Here is a 20,381-nt window from a genome sequence, read left to right as displayed (position 1 = left end):
GAACTCCCTGATTGATTCAGGATGTACCACCTTCCAAACCATAACTACCTTCTGCATAAAATGACCTCTTAGATAAGATATCTTTATGAGTCACATGTACATTGAAACACAGTGAAATGCATCTTTTGCATAGAGTGTTCTGGGGGCAGCCCACAAGTGTCGCCACGCTTCCGGCGCCAACATAGCACGCCCACAACTTCCTAACCCATACATCTTTGGAATGTGGGAGGAAACCCACGCAGACACGGGGAGAACGTTCAAACTCCTTACAGACAGCAGCAGGGATTGAACCCGGGTTGCTGGCGCTGTAAAGCATTATGCTAACCACTACACTACCGTGCCTGCTTGAAGTCCATCTGCCACAGACCCCTTAATGGTCTGAACACCACTGTCCCTCGTAGGCTGCCTGACAAGTGCATGGATGGCTGTAACTCGCGGGGACCCTACATTACACTCCATGAGGTGACAGGAACTGGGTTGGTGTCCTCCTCCTCAGTAAGGATGAGGAAGAGGGTGCTGCACAGAATGGAACTGTAGACCTCTGTGTGTGTGTGTGTGTGTGTGTGTGTGTGTGTGTGTGTGTGTGTGTGTGTGTGTGTGTGTGTGTGTGTGTGTGTGTGAACATGTGTGTGTCTGTGTGTATTGATGGAGGTGTACAAGATGATAAGGGGCATAGATCGACTGGACAGTCAGAGACTTTTTCCCAGGGCGACAATGGCTAACACGAGGGGGCATAATTTTAAGGTGATTGGAGGAAGGTATAAGGGGGATGTCAGGGGTAAGTTTTTTACAGAGAGAGTGGTGGGTGCGTGGAACGTACTGCCGGCAGAGGTTGTGAGGGCAGATACATCGGGGACATTTAAGAGACTCTTAGATAGCCACATGAATGATAGAGAAATGGAGGACTACGTGGGAGGGAAGGGTTAGATAGATTTTAGAGCAGGATAAAATGTTGGCACAACATTGTGGCCAAAGGGCCTGTACTGTGCTGTAGTGTTCTGTGTTCTATGTTAGCCACAGTGTGTCTCCCCATCCACTACATGTCAGTCTGATCAATAAATCATGATGTGTATTATTGTTAGCTGCAATGGCTACAATGCTGACTACTCACCGAGATATTGGACAGCAGTCGAAAGTGTTCAAATGTCCAGCCACCGCTCACAACTGTAGAATGGACATCCTCCAAGCAAAGGGCATTTTGTGCACTTGAAGCAAGAAGGTTCAGATCACGAAATGCAGGAATGGGGCGCTGAGCCACTTCATCAGTGGGACCAGGGACTTGTTGATGTGTTATACGCCACTCGTCTGATTATTGCACTGTGTAGGCACAGTAGTGTAGCGGTTAGCGTGACGCTATTACAGCGCCAGCGACCCGGGTTCAGTTCCGGCCGCTGTCTGTAAGGAGTTTGTATGTTCTCCCCGTGTCTGCGTGGGTTTCCTCCGGGTGCTCCGGTTTCCTCCCACATTCCAAAGACGTACGGGTTAGGAAGTTGCAGGCATGATGTGTTGGCGCCGGAAGCGTGGCGACACTTGCGGGCTGCCCCCAGAACATTTTACGCAAAAGATGTATTTCACTGTGTGTTTCGATGTACATGTGACTGATAAAGAAATCTTATCTTATTGGTGGTAATGACTGGAGTGTGGAGACAGTCACTTGGTTTGCAGTATGCAGGCTGCCTCAGAGAACTATCGCTCCACCAGGGAGCCCCTCACTACCGATCCAGACAATGCCTCCCCCATCCGCTGGGACGGGCAATGAGGCTGCTGTGTCTGCAGGTAGACTTTGTTGTCCTCCACTGTCTCCTGCTGGTCTTCAGACCCTGCCTTTTGTCCATTTATATAATGTAGTTACTACAACACAGTGGGAGGCCGTTTGGCCCTTCAGGTCCATGCCAGCTCTGGGCAGAGCAATCCCTTCAGTCCCATTTCCCCCTCTCCGTATTTCCTCTTCAAAGTACGGTCATAGTGAGATACAGCATGGAAACAGACCCTTCGGCCCACCAGGTCAATGCTGACCCATCAAAGCACCCATTTTTACACTAATCCTACCCTAACCCATTTTATTTTCTGACATTCTCCTCCCCTCCCCCTTCCCACAGATTCTCACACACACACACACCCACACACACACACACACACACACACACCAACACACCCACACACCCACACACACACACACACACAGTGGCCTATCGACCTACCAACCCACACGCCTTTGGGAGGAAATCAGAGCATTTGGAGAAAATCCATGCGGTCACAGAGAGAATGTGGAAACTCCACACTCGAGGTCAGCATCGAGCCTGGGTCTCTGGAGATATGAAGCAGCAGCACTAACTGCTGTGGCACTGTGCTCCACTCTTACTGCACACCTACTACCAGGACTTACGGCACACCTATTACCAGGAAAACACCAGGCACACAAATGTGGATTGGACCAGAAGTGCCCACTTGAATTTTGTGATTGGCGAGATTTCACCCGAAAGTGACCCGCGAATGTGACTTGCTCCAGGTAACATCCACCTTGGATCACGATGTGCTGTGTAAAAATGCTCTACACAACCCAGTCCCTGAGCCGTTTCGTCCAACAGAAGCCGTGTTTACATAACTCCATTATCATCATCCAGTCTCATGATTTATAAACCAAATGATCTGATCGACTGAACAGTTTGTTCTTCCATGTAATTTATAGATCTAGTTGGCTGTATAGATGACATCGCAATTTAAAAGAAAGGTCACAATAAGTGTTGTTCACATTTTTATTGACTCATCATTTCACAGCCCAGCCTCCTGATTTCATTTGGCAGTTCAAACCAAGCTTAGAACAGCTGTAAATTATTCTTAAATCTTCTTAGTTTGGCATCTATTATAATCTACTATGCCATCTCTTTCTTGTCAAAAGGGATGGAAAAATAGATCACACGCAACTGGTTAGCTAACTATTTATTAAAGGGAAGGAAAAGGTCAAAAGATTGGGAAAGAGAAAGAGTAAAATAATGGTTTACTTCTTCTGCAGGGTGCATATTGTGACAGGGAAGAAAGGACAGTGAGGTAAGGATACCTTAAAGGTAAGGGTACAAGTAAGGAGAAACACTAGTAAGGGGGATGTAGCTTTAAGCTGAGGGGGTGAATGTTTAAAGGAGATGTGCGGGGTAAGGTTTTTACACAGGGAGTGGTGGGCACCTGGAAAGGCCTGCCAGGGATAGTGGTGGTGGAGGCAGATACAACAGTGGTGTTTAAGAGGCATTTAGACAGACACATGAACGTACAGGGAATGGAGGGATATGGATCACGTGCAGGCAGACAGGACTAGTTTAATTTGGCATCGTTGTCGGCACAGACATTGCGGGCCGAAGGGCTTGTTCCTGTGCTGTACTGTTCTATGTTCTGTGAAGGAGAGAAGCTCCACAACCAACACAATGTTTCTGAAGTGTTGTCATTGTATTAACAGAGGACTGGAAGCAAGCCTACTGAATCAGTGTATCAGACTGCACACGGTGACAAAAACGTTCACCTTTCTGCAGAGTGACCTTGTTTGCATGACCATTAGCGGACAAGACTGTTACTAAAGAAATATAGTTCAGAAACAGCTTATGTAGCGGCTGCGTAGATGATCTTACGTCAGTGACCCCTGGCATTTAATTAAAGTTACCTGGACAATGGTCGAACAATTTTTCCGCAGATAGAGCAGATAGTTGGGAGTTACCTAGACAACAATTGAGGTTTTCTTTGCTCAAAGTCTTGCTCTTCCCTGTCATTAAAGAGCTCAGTTCTGCCACTTTTACCAATTCTGAAGATTTGTGTATTTTATTCTTTGTCTTTTGCCATTGTTTACTCCCTGTGTCTGACAATACAACAATGGCAGTGCGCCACTCATGCTGATGAAAAGCAGCGACAAGTTAATGCAGAGCCGCATATTGAGGGCACATCCAATTTACTGAAGCCCACGCAATACATTCTGAGTTATAATCATCAGTCCGGCCATGCTTGTTTAAATGCTGGCCCTCCCGCAGCCTTCCTTTTAAGCAGGTGCTGTACTTACCTCCTGGTTTCATTAGCGAGAGGCCACCCTCAACAAAATGAAATTATAGGCTATAACCAGTTTTGCGCTCAGTCAGTGTGCAAGCTCCAAGTGCATGCTGTGCATAGGTACTGAGTGACCTACTTTTCTGCCTTAAATTTCTGTGATTCAACCGCACTGCCCAGAAGTGCTTCACTGGTGCAATGAGTTGCCTCCTGGAAACAGCAGTTCCCCCAGTCAATGAGTTTCCAGACGCTTAGGACACTGACTGATCAGAGTTACGTTTATAATGTTGGTTCATTCTGAGGCACGCAGCCTAGGGTAGTGTAGCGGGCAGGCACAGTAGTGTAGCGGACAGCATAGTAGTGTAGCGGGCAGGCACAGTAGTGTAGCGGTTAGCGTAATGCTTTACAGCACCAGCGACCCAGGTTCAAATCCAGCCACTGACTGTAAGGAGTTTGTACATTCTCCCCGTGTCTGTGTGGGTTTCCTCCGGGTGCTCCGGTTTCCTCCCACATTCCAAAGACGTGGGATTAGGAAGTTGCGGGCATGCTATGTTGGCGCCGGAAGCGTGGCGACACTTGTGGGCTGCCCCCAGAACACTCGACGCAAAAGATGCATTTCACTGTGTGTATTGATGTACATGTGATGAATAAAGATATCTTATCTTCTCCCAACTGGCGACCAGCTGAAGTTATATTCCCGCATCAGTTCTAGAACAGGCTAGTGACAGTTGTCAGACTTTGTCTGCACTTCAACCTGGCACCTGTCCCAAATCCTTCTGCTTATAGAGGTTAAAATTTTCCTCGCTTTCTACCACCAAAGTCATTTCCACCAGGCAAGCCACCACTATCACCTGCTATACACAGAAACCTGGTTTGGTGTGTTCATCGTGGTTTGTTTCACAAAAGGAGTGATCTAGAACTGAGGATAATGTGGCAACAGCACTTCAGTGGAAATACTGGAAATATATAAGAAGGTGGCATTAATTAACCTGGGATCTCTACTCTACGTCCGGACTTGCTGTGATCCATGCCCATGCAGTCCTCTATACAAAGCTTGCTCCCCTTCTGGTCACACACACAGTGGTCAGTGGGACCACCTTCCCAGGTCAAGGGTGCCACTGTTGACTTGTGTCCCACAATGAGCAGCCCTCACAGGAGAGCACTCGGGGAACATAGAACATACCAGCAAATAAATACCCCAAGATCTTGAGCTTAGACAGAATTTTAACAACCAATCTTGCATCTGTGTAATATCTTTCACAGCCTAAGCTGTGAAAAACAATGAAATGTTTTTCAGCCAGTGAGGTATTTTGAAGCGCCATCATTGTTGAAAGGTATGCTGTAAATTGCAACGAGGTAAATATGCACAGCCCAGCGCATTACGGACACCAGCCTCCTCTCCTTGGACTCTGTCTTTACTTCTCGCCGTCTTGGCGAAGCAGCCGGCATAATCAAAGACCCCACCCACCCGGGTCACTCCCTCTTCTCCCCTCTCCCATCGGGTAGAAGATACAGGAGCCTGAGGGCAAGTATCACCAGACTTAAGGACAGCTTCTACCCCACTGTGATAAGACTATTGAACGGTTCCCTTATAAAATGAGATGGACTCTTACCTCACGATCTACCTTGTTGTGACCTTGCACCTTATTGCACTGCACTCTCTCTGTAGCTGTGACACTTTACTCTGTACTGTTATTGTTTTTACCTGTACTACATCAATGCACTCTGTACTAATCCAAAGTAACTGCACTGTGTAATGAATTGACCTGTACGATCAGTATGCAAGACAAGCTTTTCACTGTACCTCGGTACAAGTGACAATAATAAACCAATACGAATACTAATACCAATATATTCTGCTATTGATTAAACGATGAGGAACTTCTGGGTGATTTCCCCTGCTCTGTTTCGAATAGCTCACTGGGATATTCTATGCCCAGTGCAGAGATTGAAATGGGACACATCTCTGATTTTGCGGAACTCTCCTAAGTGATCGATTGGCGTGGGTCATGAGCTTAAGTCCTGACAACTTCTTAACCACCTAATCCCAAGTGAGCCTGCAGATCACTGCATCCTTGTAGAGCTCACTGGTCCTGCAATATCCTGAAAGCCTCTGAATTAATTATTGATGGAAAGAACTATTAGGGTGTGGATATTTACAAATATACATACAGAGGGTGCACTGATAGGGTACAATTTTTTAGAACGAGCCAGTAACAGATTCAGGTTAGTTATTGTCATATACACCAGGGTGCAATGAAATTCCCTGTCCATGTGAAACTGTCAGAATAAACAGTACACCTGGTAATAATAAATGCATTAATAAGTACAGTGACGAGCGCAAAACAGCCGAATGGTGCAAAGATTGTAGTGCAAACTGAAGTAGTGCAAGAAGAAGTGCTAAAGTGACAATAACAGAAGAGGTAGAATTAAGAATCCGAGAACGTGGCAGCCCCACCGGGAAGGGGATGTGAAAGAGGCGATTGGTTCAGCAGTCTGACAGCAGTGGGGAAGAAGCTGTTCTTGAGTCTGGTCATCTGGGCTTTCAAGCTCCTGTATTTTCTCCCAGAAGAGAGAAGAGGGAATGGCCAGGGTGGCGGACATCCTTGGAGATACTGTTAGCCTTCCTGAAGCAAAGCACCGTGAAGGTGGACTAGATGGAAGGAAGTGACGAGCCTGTGATGGACTCGACAGTGATTACCACGCCCTGCAGGTTCCATGGTGCTATTCAAAGACCAGAGGAGTTCTCCCTGGCTTACACTTATTCCTCGGCCAACATCACTTAAAACAGATGATCTGACCTTTGTTACATCACTAATTTTTGGGACCTTCCTGTTCACAGATTAACTGCCGCCCCACATTGCAACAGTGTGACAGTTCAAAAGCACTTCATTATCACTTGGTCTAAATCCCTGCCCAATAGCATTCACTAGATGGACTTCTCCAGTTCAAGAAGGCAGCTCACCACCACCTTCTCAGGTGCAATCAGGCAATAGGTGTTAGCTTTGCCAACCATTCCCACATCCAGCCCGGGTAAACACTGCTCAGTCCATCACAGGCTCAGCATTTCCTTCCACCTTCACAGTGCTTTACTTCAAGAAGGCTAACAGTATCGCCAAACATGGCTGCCACCCAGGTCATTGCCTTTTCTCTCTTCTACCTTCTGGAAGATACAGGAGCTTGAAAGCCCGGATGACCAGACTCAAGAAAGGCTTCTTTCCCACTGCTGTCAGACTTCTGAACCAATCACCTCTTTCACATCCCCTTCCCGGTGGGGCTGCCACGTTCTTGGACACTTAATTCTGCCTCTTCTGTTATTGTCACTTTAGCATTTCTTTTTGCACTACCTCAGCTTGCACTACTATACTTTGCACCATTCTGCTGTTTTGTGCTCGCCACTGTATCTATTGTTGTATCTATCATTACCATGTACACTGTTTACTCTGTGAGCTTCATGCGAGCAAGGAATTCCATGGCACCCTGGTATGCATGTCAATAAACTCATCTGAATCTGAAAACGAATTTAGTAAAAAGCTATAATTATCTGTAAAGCGCTTTGGGATACTCGAAGGTCAATGTTAGACACTCTATAAATGCAAGTTCTTTGTTTTTTCTGGGAAATGCTCCTACGTGAATATCTGATAAAAACGATGACTCTGGGGATTTTTGTGATGCAATAACCGCTTAACCAATCAGAACTTGTGCCATTTATTTGACCAACACCTGTCTCATTGTGATATCATGAAGCAACTTTGCCTATAACTTTGTTTTAGATTAAACTGTGAGCACATGACCAAAACAGAGATTTCCTATTGGTTCAACATCCACAGGTACGGTATGATACTGTTCGTCTATGTATAAAGCACAATGGGTCAAATCTTGCTGGAGTAGGTGTCTCTCCTGCACCCTCCAGGTCAAATATATTTCTGGGACTTGCATCAGACAATGGCACCAACATTGTGTGTCCTTAGCCAATGATCTTGGGGATTAAGCAAGAAGTAAAGGATCAAGCAAGAAAGACAGTGGATTAGAACCTAAAAAGGTAACAGAAGGATTGGATTATGAGAGAGAGAAGACACAAGGAAGATAAAAAGAAAGTGTGAGATTTTAATCTTTAAAAATTTTGCTGAACAAAGTTACGATGTGGGAATGAGAAGTAAGAATTTAAATTAAATTTTCTAGGGCAGAGAGGTCCAGTGGCATTGTCCCATCAATAATCACAATGCTAAAAGACTGATCAGTAGGAGCCCTGAATTTCTGCAGTAACAGCAAGTCAGGTGTCATGGAGACAGAAAGACTGAGCTAACCTTTCAGGTCCATGACCTTTCTTTAAAATGAAAACAAAATAGTTAGAGATAAAATGTTTTCCTGCAGAGAAATGGAGGGAGGGAGGCAAAAGAAATAAAGGCAAGGTCTGTCATGGGGATAGTAATGGAATAAGAAAATAAGCAAAGCATGGCTCCAGAGAAGGTGTGAATGAGAATGGCTGAGTATTTAAAAAAGTACATTGTGTCCAGATCGGTGTATTGTGCCTCGTTGAAATCTGTTGATTTTTTTTGCTGTTGATTTTAATGAAAAACTAATGTGAAAATCTTAAATATAATGAAATATGAATATATTGTAAATATAATCTTAAATTTAATTATATTGAAGCTTCAATATATTGAGCTTCAGACTGTGAGACAACTGATGGAGCAGAATAAAATGATTGGCAATATTACAGAGATTTGTAACACATCCATAACATGTCTTAATCCTCTGAACTTGCTGTCTGATCTGTGCACTAATTACAGCGTGTGCTGTGAACTCAGTTATTTTCCAAGGAAGAGCTGACCTCAGTGTTAGTTACGTTCACAGGCTTCCCGTTTCCAACTGGTGAGTGGAACCTCCTATGATAATTTATATAAATAATGCTGCCAAATGTAAGATGTAGGATACAAAGCAGAGTTCTGTTGGTGCCAGTGACAGAAACTTATCATCAACAAACATTAAAACAGATTGCTTTTAAGTGTCGTTGTATTTGGTCGGGTCAACATAATAGATTCTTTTGCTTAGCTAGTTTGACGATAGTGATGCCTGAGATTGGGACAATTGTAGTTTAAAGTCTTGGCTGGCATTTTGTTGCTAATATCAGGGAGAAGTGTATCTTCCTCAGGCCACTGATTAAACCAGCCTGTCTGAGCAGGTGCATTTAAAGATTTTGTGTTGTATTTTCAGAAGAGAGTGACAAATTCCTCCAGTGTCCGGGCAACACCACGTGACTGACCCTTGGATCTTGCTGTGCACAAACTGCCTAGCTCACACTACAACAGTGACTATACTTCAAAACTGGCTGTCATGCTGTTTGGGAGATCTGAAAGTCTGCAGGACTGTAGAGACTGCACAGAAAGTGGACAATTTGGCCCATCGTACTACCCTTTCAATAGTATTCAATTGATGGTCCGATGTAACCTTCCCCAACAATGCTCCACTAACCTGTGGCTTTTTTATTTTTTCAGTAACTTGTGCAACCCAATGTCCAGCTGACTGGCCTTGTTAATAACTTGGTCTATCTCCTTCTCTCCATTTTTAGTAGCTTGAGGGCAAACAGCACATCCAGAGCTCATTTCAGACACTTCCTAAAAGTGAATAGTCCATCCACTTCATCAGCCTTCAGACCCTGCGGTTATCTTCTACCCCATTGAACAACGACGATGCCCCCTGGTTATTAATTATTCTGCAGAGGGAAATAGGTCCATTGTAATCAGGGCTGTCATAGCATTTTACATCTTGATAAATCTCTTCTTAGTCTTGGCCTCAGCCAATGTTATCTCTGGTCTGTAATTTCCCCAGTCAAGGCAACATCCTTGCAGATCTCCTCTGCACCCCGTCTGCTGTCATCACATCTTACTTGTGGCGACCAGACCTCTGGCTGCAGCCTGATTAGCATATTATTCGGTTATAGTGTGACACCAGTGCTCTTGCATCCCATGCTTTGGCCAATAAAGGGAAGTACTAAGGTCCCTTGAACCTGCTCACAAGGATTTCCGGAATTGCGTTCCAATGTCCCGCTCCTCCTCTACATTTCTCTGTATCCTTCTGTTTATCGTGCAATCCCTTGTTCTCTTCCAACAAACAATCTGGAGGGACTTAGCGGGACGAGCAGCATCTGTGCGGGGAGGGGAGCTGTTGATACTTCAGGCTGACACCCTGCATCAGGACTGAGAGTGCAGGCAGCCAGTATAAAGAGGAGAGAGGGAGGGGGCGAGGCAGAGGCGGCAGTGATTGGTGGACCGGGGAAGGGTGAAGGATGACGGGCAGGTGGAGCTCCTCCCCTCCTCGGTCCACCAATCACCTATTGGCTCCCGTCTCACCACCCCCCCTTTATACTGGCCATCTCCCCTCTCCACTCTCAGTCCTGATGCAGGGTTTCGTCCCGAAATGTCAACAATTACCTGTCCCCACCACCCCACAGATGCTGCTCAACCCACTGAGTTCCTCCAGCAGATTGCTCGTTGGTCCACATTCCAGTATCTGCAGTCTCTTGTGTCTCCCCTTGTTCTCTCTGACCTCCCTAATCCGTCACCTCACACTTATTTGTATAGTATTGCATTTGCCAAAGTCCTGCTGTTGTAACAAGTCCATTTATCTTACCAATGACTTATACAACTGCAACATAATGTCCCAATTCCTATACTCAAAGCCCAGACCAATGAAGGCCAGCGTGCTAAACGCCCTTTTCACCACACTGTCTACCTGTGATGCTGCTTTCAACAAACCATGCACTAGTACTCCTAGGTCCCTCTGTTCCATTACACTCCCTAGTGCCCTACCATTCACAGTAAAAGTCCTACACTGGTTTGACACCTCACACTTATCTGTATTGAACTCCATTTGCCACTCCTTGGCCCACTTCCCTAACTGATCAAGATCTGCCTATATTCTACAATAACCTTCTTTACTATTAGCAACACCTCCTAATTTTGTGTCACCCACAATATCAGATTCCATTCAGTCACTCTTATTTTCATCACCCTCTGACATTTCTTCTTGTGTTTCAGAATTCACAGAATCATACAGTAGTTACACATGGAATGAGACTATTCAGCCTATTGGGCCCCTAGCAGGTCCATACTACACCAATACTGTACCCCAGTGTTATACAGTGACAGACCAGTCCCCACTGATACTGTACCCCAGTCTTATACAGTGACAGACCAGTCCCCACTGATACTGTACCCCAGTTTTATACAGTGACAGACCCATCCCCACCAGTACTGTACCCCAGTGTTATACAGCGTCAGACCCACCCCCACCGGTACTGTATCCCAGTGTTATACAGTGACAGACCCATCCCACCAGTACTGTACCCCAGTGTTATACAGTGACAGACCAGTCCCCACTGATACTGTACCCCAGTGTTATACAGTGACAGACCCGTCCCCACCAGTACTGTATCCCAGTGTTATACAGCGACAGACCCGTCCCCACCAGTACTGTACCCCAGTGCTGTACAGCAACAGACCAGACCCCACCAGTACTGTACCCCAGTGTTATACAGTGACAGACCCATCCCCACCAGTACTGTACCCCAGTGTTATACAGTGACAGACCCATCCCCACCAGTACTGTACCCCAGTGTTATACAGCGACAGACCCGACCCCACCACTACTGTACCCCAGTGTTATATAGCGACAGACCCGACCCCACCAGTACTGTACCCCAGTGTTATACAGTGACAGACCCATCCCCACCAGTACTGTACCCCAGTGTTATACAGCGACAGACCCGACCCCACCACTACTGTACCCCAGTGTTATACAGCGACAGACCAGCCCCCACCAGTACTGTACCCCAGTGTTATACAGTGACAGACCCGTCCCCACCACTACTGTACCCCAGTGCTATACAGTGATTGTTAAAGGTCCCATTACATTATTTCTCCAAATAATACAGGAGGTTTCTCCCAAGTCTTAGCCAATGTTTACACCCAATGTATTACCTTCCCTTTTTATTACCCTGAGGATTTGTACCAATTTTTATCGATGCACCACAGAAAACATCCTATCAGGATGCATCACAGCTTGGTACGGCAACTGCCCTGCCCAAGACCGCAAGAAATTGCAGAGAGTTGTGACTTCGCCCAGTCCATCACACAAACCAGCCTCCCCTCTCCCATCAGGCAGAAGATACAAAAGCCTGAGAGTACGAACCACCAGTTCAAGGGCAGCTTCTATCCCGCTGTTATCAGACTCTTGAACTGACCTCTCATATGCTAAAGGATGAATTCTTGAACTCTGATCTCCCAATCTACCTTGTTGTGGCCCTTGCACCTTATTTCTCTACCTGCGCTGCACTTTCTCTGTAACTGTAGCACTATATTCTGCATTCTGTTTTTCCTTTTACTACCTGGATGTACTTATATATGGAATGATCTGTCTGGATGGCAAGCAAACCAAAAGCTTTTCACTGCATCTTGCTACATGTGACAAGAATAAATCAATTCCAATACCGTTAAACCCCATAGCCAGGAGTGCAGGGTTACCATGCCTCTCCAGGTTCAGTAATAGCTGAAGATGTAAAAGACCCTGCATAATTGCCAATCTGTACGTCTTCTCGAGCAAATTGTCTGTCAAGTTATTATTATTTCCGTCTCCACGTCTCAGCTGCAAATTAGTGGACCTTGCTCACCATCAGTGGCGGAATGATTGGAGTGGCCCTCAGACCTGAATGTCCATTTAAATGATTGGCATACAGATTGCTTATTACCTCTGCTTTTGGGAAACCCTGGGCCCATTGTGCTGCTTCAGGTAAATAATGGTCTATTATCAAAAGCCTGAGTGGTGTAAAGAAAAAATAATCTTGTTTAATGAAACAATCCCTGCCATGGAAGGTTATTTTGATTTTCATCGATTTAATTCCATGCAGAGAGCATCTGATATCTTGTGCTGCATTTCAAATACAGCGGGATTTTCTCCAGCTTTGGAGACATGTTAAAAATAATAATACACATGTATCAAATTTTACACTGGGAGCTGTTGCCAAAGGGTTAAGAGATTGGTATTGGTGTCAGTTTATTATTATCACTTGTACCATGGTACAGTGAAAAACTTGTCTTGCATATCGTTCATACAGATTAGTTCATTACACAGTGCAGATACATTGAGTTAGTACAGTGTGCATTGAGGCAGTACAGGTAAAAACGATAACAGTACAGAGTAAAGTGTCACAGCTACAGAGAAAGTGCATTGTAGGTAGACAATAAGGTGCAAGGTCATAACAAGGTAGACTGTGAGGTCAAGAGTCCATAGAAAGCCAGGGTCTCTTCAGTAGTTTGGCGATGTTGGCTGGTGTGGAAGAATAATTAAACTAGTTCTCTGGATTCCTTCACTCTAATCTAAGCCTGACTCCAGCAACATGTGTATGTGACAACTCATTGGAGCATAGTGCTGTTAAAGTTCCCCGCAAACAGTCCGAACTCCATATACACACTGCATTATATATATATTTTCCAGTATAGGTGACATTTGGTGGCATTTTCACCTCTTAGACTGGTTATGAGAATAAGCCGCTTTTAGCACTGTCACTGACCACTCAAAGAAATATTGGATGGATCATTATGGTTTATGCAATATTTGAATTTTTTTGAAGAGACTGTGGATAAGAGAGTTACATATTTTATGGATTTGTAGGAGGTATTCGATAAAGTTCCGCCAGATAGCACGTTAACTAAAATATCAGTGCTTAGAATTGGAGGTGGGCTTTGGCTTGGACTGGAGGGTGGTTGGGAGGTAAAGAACATTAACAAGTACATAGAACATAGAACACTACAGCACAGTACAGGCCCTTCGGCCCACAATGTTGTGCCAACATTTTATCCTGCTCTAAGATCTATCTAACCCTTCCTTCCCACATTGCCCCCTATTTCTCTAGCATTGACTTGGCTATCTAAGAGTTTCTTAAATGTCCCTAATGTATCTGCCCCCACAACCTCTGCCGGTAGTGCATTCCACACATCCACCACTCTCTGTGTAAAAAAACTTACCCCTGACGTACTCCTTATACCTTCCTCCAATCACCTTAAAATTATGTCCCCTCATGTTAGCCATTTTGACCCCGGGAGAAAGTCTCTGACTGTCCACTCGATCTATGCCTCTTATCATCTTGTACACCTCTATCAAGTCACCTCCCATCCTCCCTCTCTCCAAAGAGAAAAGCCCTAGCTCGCTCATCCTATCCTCATAAGACATACTCTCCAATCCAGGCAGCATCCTGGTAAATCTCCTCTGCACCCTCTCTAAAGCTTCCACATCCTTCCTGTAATGAGGCGACCAGAACCAAACACAAATTTAAGAAGCCTATTTTCACTTGAGTTTGTATATACCCCTCACAACTTCTTGTTATCCCAACATGATTTCACATCTAATAAAGCTGATCTAAAGCAGCCCCACTGTGTCTCACAGTTCCAGACACTTAAATAGGCAAGGCATAGAAGGATATGGTGCTAATGCAGGCGAATAGGATTAGTGTAGATAGGCAAGTAGTTGGCATGGATGTTCAGTCCAGATGAAGGGTCTCGACCCAAAACGTAGACTGTCCATTTCCCTCCACAGATGCTGCCTGACCCGCTGAGTTCCTCCAGCATCTTGTTTGCTAGTCCATTTTCCAGCATCTGCAGTCTCTTATGTTTCTGCCTTCCATAATTTCTCGATGTTCCAAGACACTTTCCAACCAATGGAGTGCTTTGAAATGTAAACTAGGAACCCCCAACCCTGCCAGCTGCTGTTTTATGCACAGCATGCTCCCACAAACAGCTTGTGACAATGCCTTTAAATTTTTTTACATTATTTTTAAATTAAGTTTTATTTACAGTGTGGTAACAGGCCCTTTCAGCCCAACGAGTCCGTGCTGCCCATTTTAAACCCCAAATTAACCTACCCGTACGTCTTTAGAATGTGGGAGGAAACCGGAGCACCTGGAGGAAACCCACACAGACACACGGGGAGAACGTCCAAACTCCTTACAGACGGCGACAGGAATTGAACCCCGATCGCTGGCGCTGTAATAGCGTCGTGCTAACCGCTACGCTACCGTGCATGTGTTTTAGGGTAATGTTGGTCAGTGCACCAGGGAGAACTTCAGAACGATCTTTCATATCCACCTGAGAAAGTAGACAGGGCCTTGGGTTAAAGGCTCATGTGATAGATTGGGAGAACTCAGTTCTGCACACAAGGTCAATCTAGATTGTTATGCTTGAGCTTCTAACTTTGAGGGATGTGCTACTAATTTTGAGCCACAGCTGCATGCAGGTCATCCCTAGGTAGTGAACGGGTTCCATTTTTACAGATGTCCGTGAGTTGATATTATCCATAAGTCAGAAAATACACAGAAATCACTTGATATGGTAATCATACCTCCATAGTATTGTAATGAATGGCATCAAAAGCACATAAGACTGATAAGAAAGAACAATTACTAAAAGTGGAGAGGGGGAGGAAACCAGTTCTGCTGTTCATGAGGAACAAACGTATGCACATAGGTCAGACGTTTGAATTTAATATTATGGGAGCTTGTTCATATGTACTGGTGTCCATAACCCTGGGTTCAATTCCGGCCACTGTCTGGAAGGAGTTTGTACGTTCTCCCCGTGTCTGCGTGGGTTTCCTCCAGGTGCTCCGGTTTCCTCCCACATTCCAAAGATGTACGGGATAGGAAGTTGTGGGCGTGCTATGTTTGTGCCGGAAGCGCGGCGACACTTGTGGGCTGCCCCCCAGAACACTCTACGCAAAAGGTGCATTTCAATGTGTGTTTCGATGTACATGTGAATAATAAAGACATCTTATCTTGTCTTATAACTGAAAGGTTTAACTTATGAGGAGTGTTTGACGTCTCTGGGCCTGTACTTCTTGGAGTTCAGAAGGATCGGGGGGGTCTTATTGAAACCTATCGGATACTGAAAGGTCTGGGTAGAGTGCGCATTAAGAGGATGTTTCCATTAGTAGGAGAGTCTAGGATCCAAGGGTATAGCCTCAGAATAAAGGAATGTCTCTTTAAAACTGAGGTGAGGAGGAATTTCTTCAGCCAGAGGGTGGTGAATCTGTGGAATTCATTGCCACAGAAGGCTGTGGAAGCCAGGTCATTGGGTGTATTTAAATCAGAGATTGATATGTTCTTGGTTGATAAGGGGTTACAGGGAGTAGGCGGGACAATAGGATTAAAATAAAAACAGCCATGTTTGATTGGTGGAGCAGACCCAATGGGCTGAATGGTCTAATTCTGCTCCTATAACTAATGGTCTTCCACCTGTAGTGGAAGTCTCAGATACTTTGCCCCACAGGCTGTGAATGTTAGGCATCATTGAGCTCTCACCGCTGCAATGACTTTAGCAATATAATGTTATTAAGGGATATGAAACGAAGGCAGCAAATCAGTGTATAGATCACAGTGATCTAATGGTATGACAGAGCAGGCTTGTGGGGCCAGATGGTCCACTGTTGTCCATAATGTTCCTACCTTCCACACTTGGAGTACCAATTCGGGGCTGATGCTTCACTGTGGCACTGAGGGAGTGCTGCTCAGTGGCAGATGTCACGTCTTGGATGAGGTCCGGGCTCTGTCTGCTCTGGCAGGTGAACGTGAAGCTGCCAACCCTTGAATAGAGGAATAGGACATTTTGTCTGGTGTTCTGGTTAATGGTTTTCCCTAAAGCCCAACAGCACTGAAATAGATTATCTGTTGATGATTCTCATTGCTATGGGTGAGCTGGCTGTTGTATATCCCAGCTATGAAATGCTCAGGTATTCCTTGTTTAACAAATCTTCAATATATAATTTTTGGCACATGCCACTGATTCTTTAGGGCAGGTGTCCATGACTGATGCTTCTATTTTTTTACTATAACATTAGTGAGCCATTCACCTCACATAGGAATACACTGTATCAAAATATCCAGAATGTGTTCACCAGTTTTAATCAATTTATAAGATTTAAAAAACATATGATTTAAGATTTCTTTATTAGTCACATGTACATCAAAATGCACAACGAAATGCACCTTTTTGCATAAGGTATTCTGGGGGCAGCCCGCAAGTGTCGCCACGCTTCCAGTGCCAACATAGCATGCCCACAACTTCCTAACCCGTACATCTTTGGAATGTGGGAGGAAACCAGAGCACCTGGAGGAAACACACGCAGACATGGGAGAATGTACAAACTCCTTACAGACAGCGGTCGGAATTGAACCCGGGTCGCTGGCACTGTAATAGCATTACGCTAACCGCTACACTACCATGCCTGCCCAACATTTTGCTCGAAATGTTTTACAGAAATGTGAACCTTTTGCAAATTGAGGAATTATTGTATTGACCACACTGCCAAATTCATTATTGCCTGTGAAGTTCCTTTGGGCTATCCTAAGATTGTAAAATGCCCCTAGTATTGTACTTCTGAGACTGAGATGCGATGGTTGAGGAATCTGTTAGGCCCTTCAAGCTTCTTGCAATTAGATTATGACTGATGTACATCTTAACTCCATCCCCCTATCTGTATTGGAGGAAGGAGTTCCAGCTTTTACGTGAAGAAGTACAGTCTGATCTTCAACCTGAGCAACCTGCTTTAATTTTAAGGCTGTAGCATCTTGTTCTGGATTCCTCCACACTTAAGCAAAATTGTGTGTGACTAATCTCAGAAAAAGGGCTGGAGAGTTTTGGGAACTGTTGTTAATCGATACACCAAATTATTTAAAGTATGACAAAGATTTGAGCAAAGAAGTATCATGCTCACAGACTTTGCGAATTAATGGAACTAAGCAGAGGACAGTCTTGGCCATGAAAGGTAGGACATGAAACTCCATGCCCCTCACCACACCCGATTACACCATAAATTAGCAAGGACATGGACATTTCAACACCTGCTCATTCTTGTTTTGAAATTCATGGAAGATGGACGCTTAAAGAGACAAGAAAATGCATTGGAAATGCAGTAGTCAAAACATGTTTCCTTTTGCACACTGAAGGAAAGCTTATAAGTAAAAGACTGGACTAACCACAGCTTCCATTCTGATATATGTTACTCGACGTTTGTACTTTACAGGAACTAAAATTTCATTTCCTCTTCTAGGCCTTGGATCCGTGAGGAACCATTCGTTGTAGGTCCTCTTGCAAGTTGATACCTTGCAACCTGGATGATCCAGAAAGATTTTTCTAGCCTTATATCCTCATTTATACCACCACTGATTCAAGAGCACATCTCAGTTCAAGTACAGGTAGGTTGGGAAAGGGTGCATTTTGGTGTATCAGTGATGAAATAAATGTAAATTCCTATAGTAGTTTTGGTGAAACCCACTCAGAGTTGGACTGACATACCGAGATACCTACCATTTGTACTCACATAGGGTCAAAGCTGTCAGTAGCCCTCCTTCTGAAGGTGGTATGGCATTAAATGCAAACAAACAGTTGCAGATATGGGCGCATCCTGCTTGTGCAACACAGCTGTGGAGCGGCACTGGACAAACACTCCCTACCTGATCCACACAATTTCTAGGGGAGTTGAAAATACATACAAAAGGGGAGAAAAGATCTGGAAAATTCCTCTCCATATCCCTTCGTCAATTGAAACTAGTTCAGGAGGCCAGTCTAGCTTTGGCTAATGTTAAACTGTATCCACCTCTGTAATAGGTGGTTTGCACACCTGACAAAACAGGCCCAGCTCTCTCTTGAAGGTAAATCAGGGTTCAGGCATTAGTGGGGAATCTTTCCTTCCTGTACTCCATGGTCTGAGAACAGAAACACCTCCTGATATCCAATTTAGTTGCAAACTTGTTCAATCTGTGTTATTGATGCCTTGGAACATTCAACTGAAGCTCAAAGCTCTAAACCTGATTGTACACTTTCTGTGTGCAACAGAACGGGTGAATCATTAAAGGCACTTCTTGGCAAGCAGTCCATAATAAGGTCACTAATCTTCTGCTTCTGTGTGTGTGTGTGTGTGTGTGTGTGTGTGTGTGTGTGTGTGTGTGTGTGTGTGTGTGTGTGTGTGTGTGTGTGTGTGTGTGTGTGTGTGTGAGAGAGTGAATGAGAGAGAGAGAGAGAGAGAGAGAGACGGATCATGCATAGAGGCTGTGAGCAGCACTTAGCTCAACTACAGTGCAAAACACATCTGACATCATTACTGCAACAGTGCAGCACAGGTCCTCCCCAGCTTATGAATGCCTGACATATGTACAGCCTGTACATATGAATAAGCATTTGGGAGACTGGCAGGATGCATTTACCGGCTGCTGTGGGCATCTTCTGCCACCTGGGAACTTAGTTCGCAGCCGCACTTCCGACTTGTGAACCGCTCGGTTACGAACAGTTCACGTGAACCGAGCCCTGCCCTAACCTGGGGAGGACCTCTGTGTGCGGGCTTCAAAATGGGAAGAAATCCCACAAACAGGCACTCCTTGTCTGAGCTGTAACTGCGGAGACTGACCGGGAAGTCAGTGTTGGATGAATCAGGTGCATCTGCATTTAGCCGGTGAGGGATTCCGTGGGGGAGTCACGCCACTGTGTCCACCTGGTACCTTGTAGTCCGCTGTGCAACGTGACTTTAATTTTAAGCAAGCATTCCTTTCGAACCTATATTAGTAAGCTAAGTTCTCTCAATTCCACAGATGGTATAAAGTAATTCTAAATGTTATACAAAGAAAAATTCATTTGAAGGCAAGGAGGCATTATTTATAGTTTGATATACAGATGGCTACAGAGGAATGTAAGAACTTCAAAAAGATGATGTTATCCTGCCCTTTGCCCCTGCTCTACACACTACTTGGTGGTGGGAATATGGATTTGGGTCATGGATTGTGGCTGATCTATGATCTTTCCCCATACCCATACACCTTCCATTTCTCTTATATCCTCTGGTTAACAAAAATCTATCAATCTCAATTCTAAATTTAACAATGGGCCTGGCAATGACTGAAGTTTGCTGGAGAACAGTCCCAACTTCAACCACCCTTTACATGCAGAGATGTTTCCAAATCTTCCCGAAAAGACAGGCTCCAACCCTTAGCTTTTTAACCCCTAGTCCTTGACGGTTCTTCTCTAGACCCTGGTTTCTGGCCTTCTTGTCTCCCTCTTCCCATCCTCTCCCCCCTCTCTTGTTCTCCCCTCCCTGTCCCTTCTCTTTCCCTCTGACCTCCCTCTCTCTTTCTCCCTCCCATAGCCTCCTGTTCCCATTTTCGATGCTTCTCTCCCTACCTGCTTTCTCCTACCCACTCCCCTCTCCCCACCCCCGTATTTCCTCCCTCCCTGGCGTTCTGCACTCTCACCTCCCTCAACTCCCTTCTCTCCCTGCCATTCCCTCAGACCCTCATCCATCTTCTCCCTCCATTTCTACTT

The 20,381-nt window shown here is 45.0% G+C and overlaps 1 protein-coding gene across 1 annotated transcript in view; it reads left to right on the top strand.

Annotated features, from left to right (window-relative positions):
* LOC127580585 (uncharacterized) overlaps positions 1-20,381 on the top strand; it is a 155,433-nt gene that overhangs the window by 2,329 nt on the left and 132,723 nt on the right. Inside the window, exon 2 of the mRNA XM_052034172.1 lies at positions 11,064-11,193. Within this exon, the coding sequence (XP_051890132.1) occupies positions 11,064-11,193 (130 nt within the window). The remainder of the gene's footprint in view (positions 1-11,063; positions 11,194-20,381) is intronic.

This window comes from Pristis pectinata, chromosome 19 (genome assembly GCF_009764475.1).
Source record: "Pristis pectinata isolate sPriPec2 chromosome 19, sPriPec2.1.pri, whole genome shotgun sequence".
In the NCBI taxonomy this organism is placed as follows: Eukaryota; Metazoa; Chordata; class Chondrichthyes; order Rhinopristiformes; family Pristidae; genus Pristis; species Pristis pectinata.
Note: the sequence above shows the minus strand (reverse complement) of the source record. Positions and strands in the feature narration are given on the sequence as shown.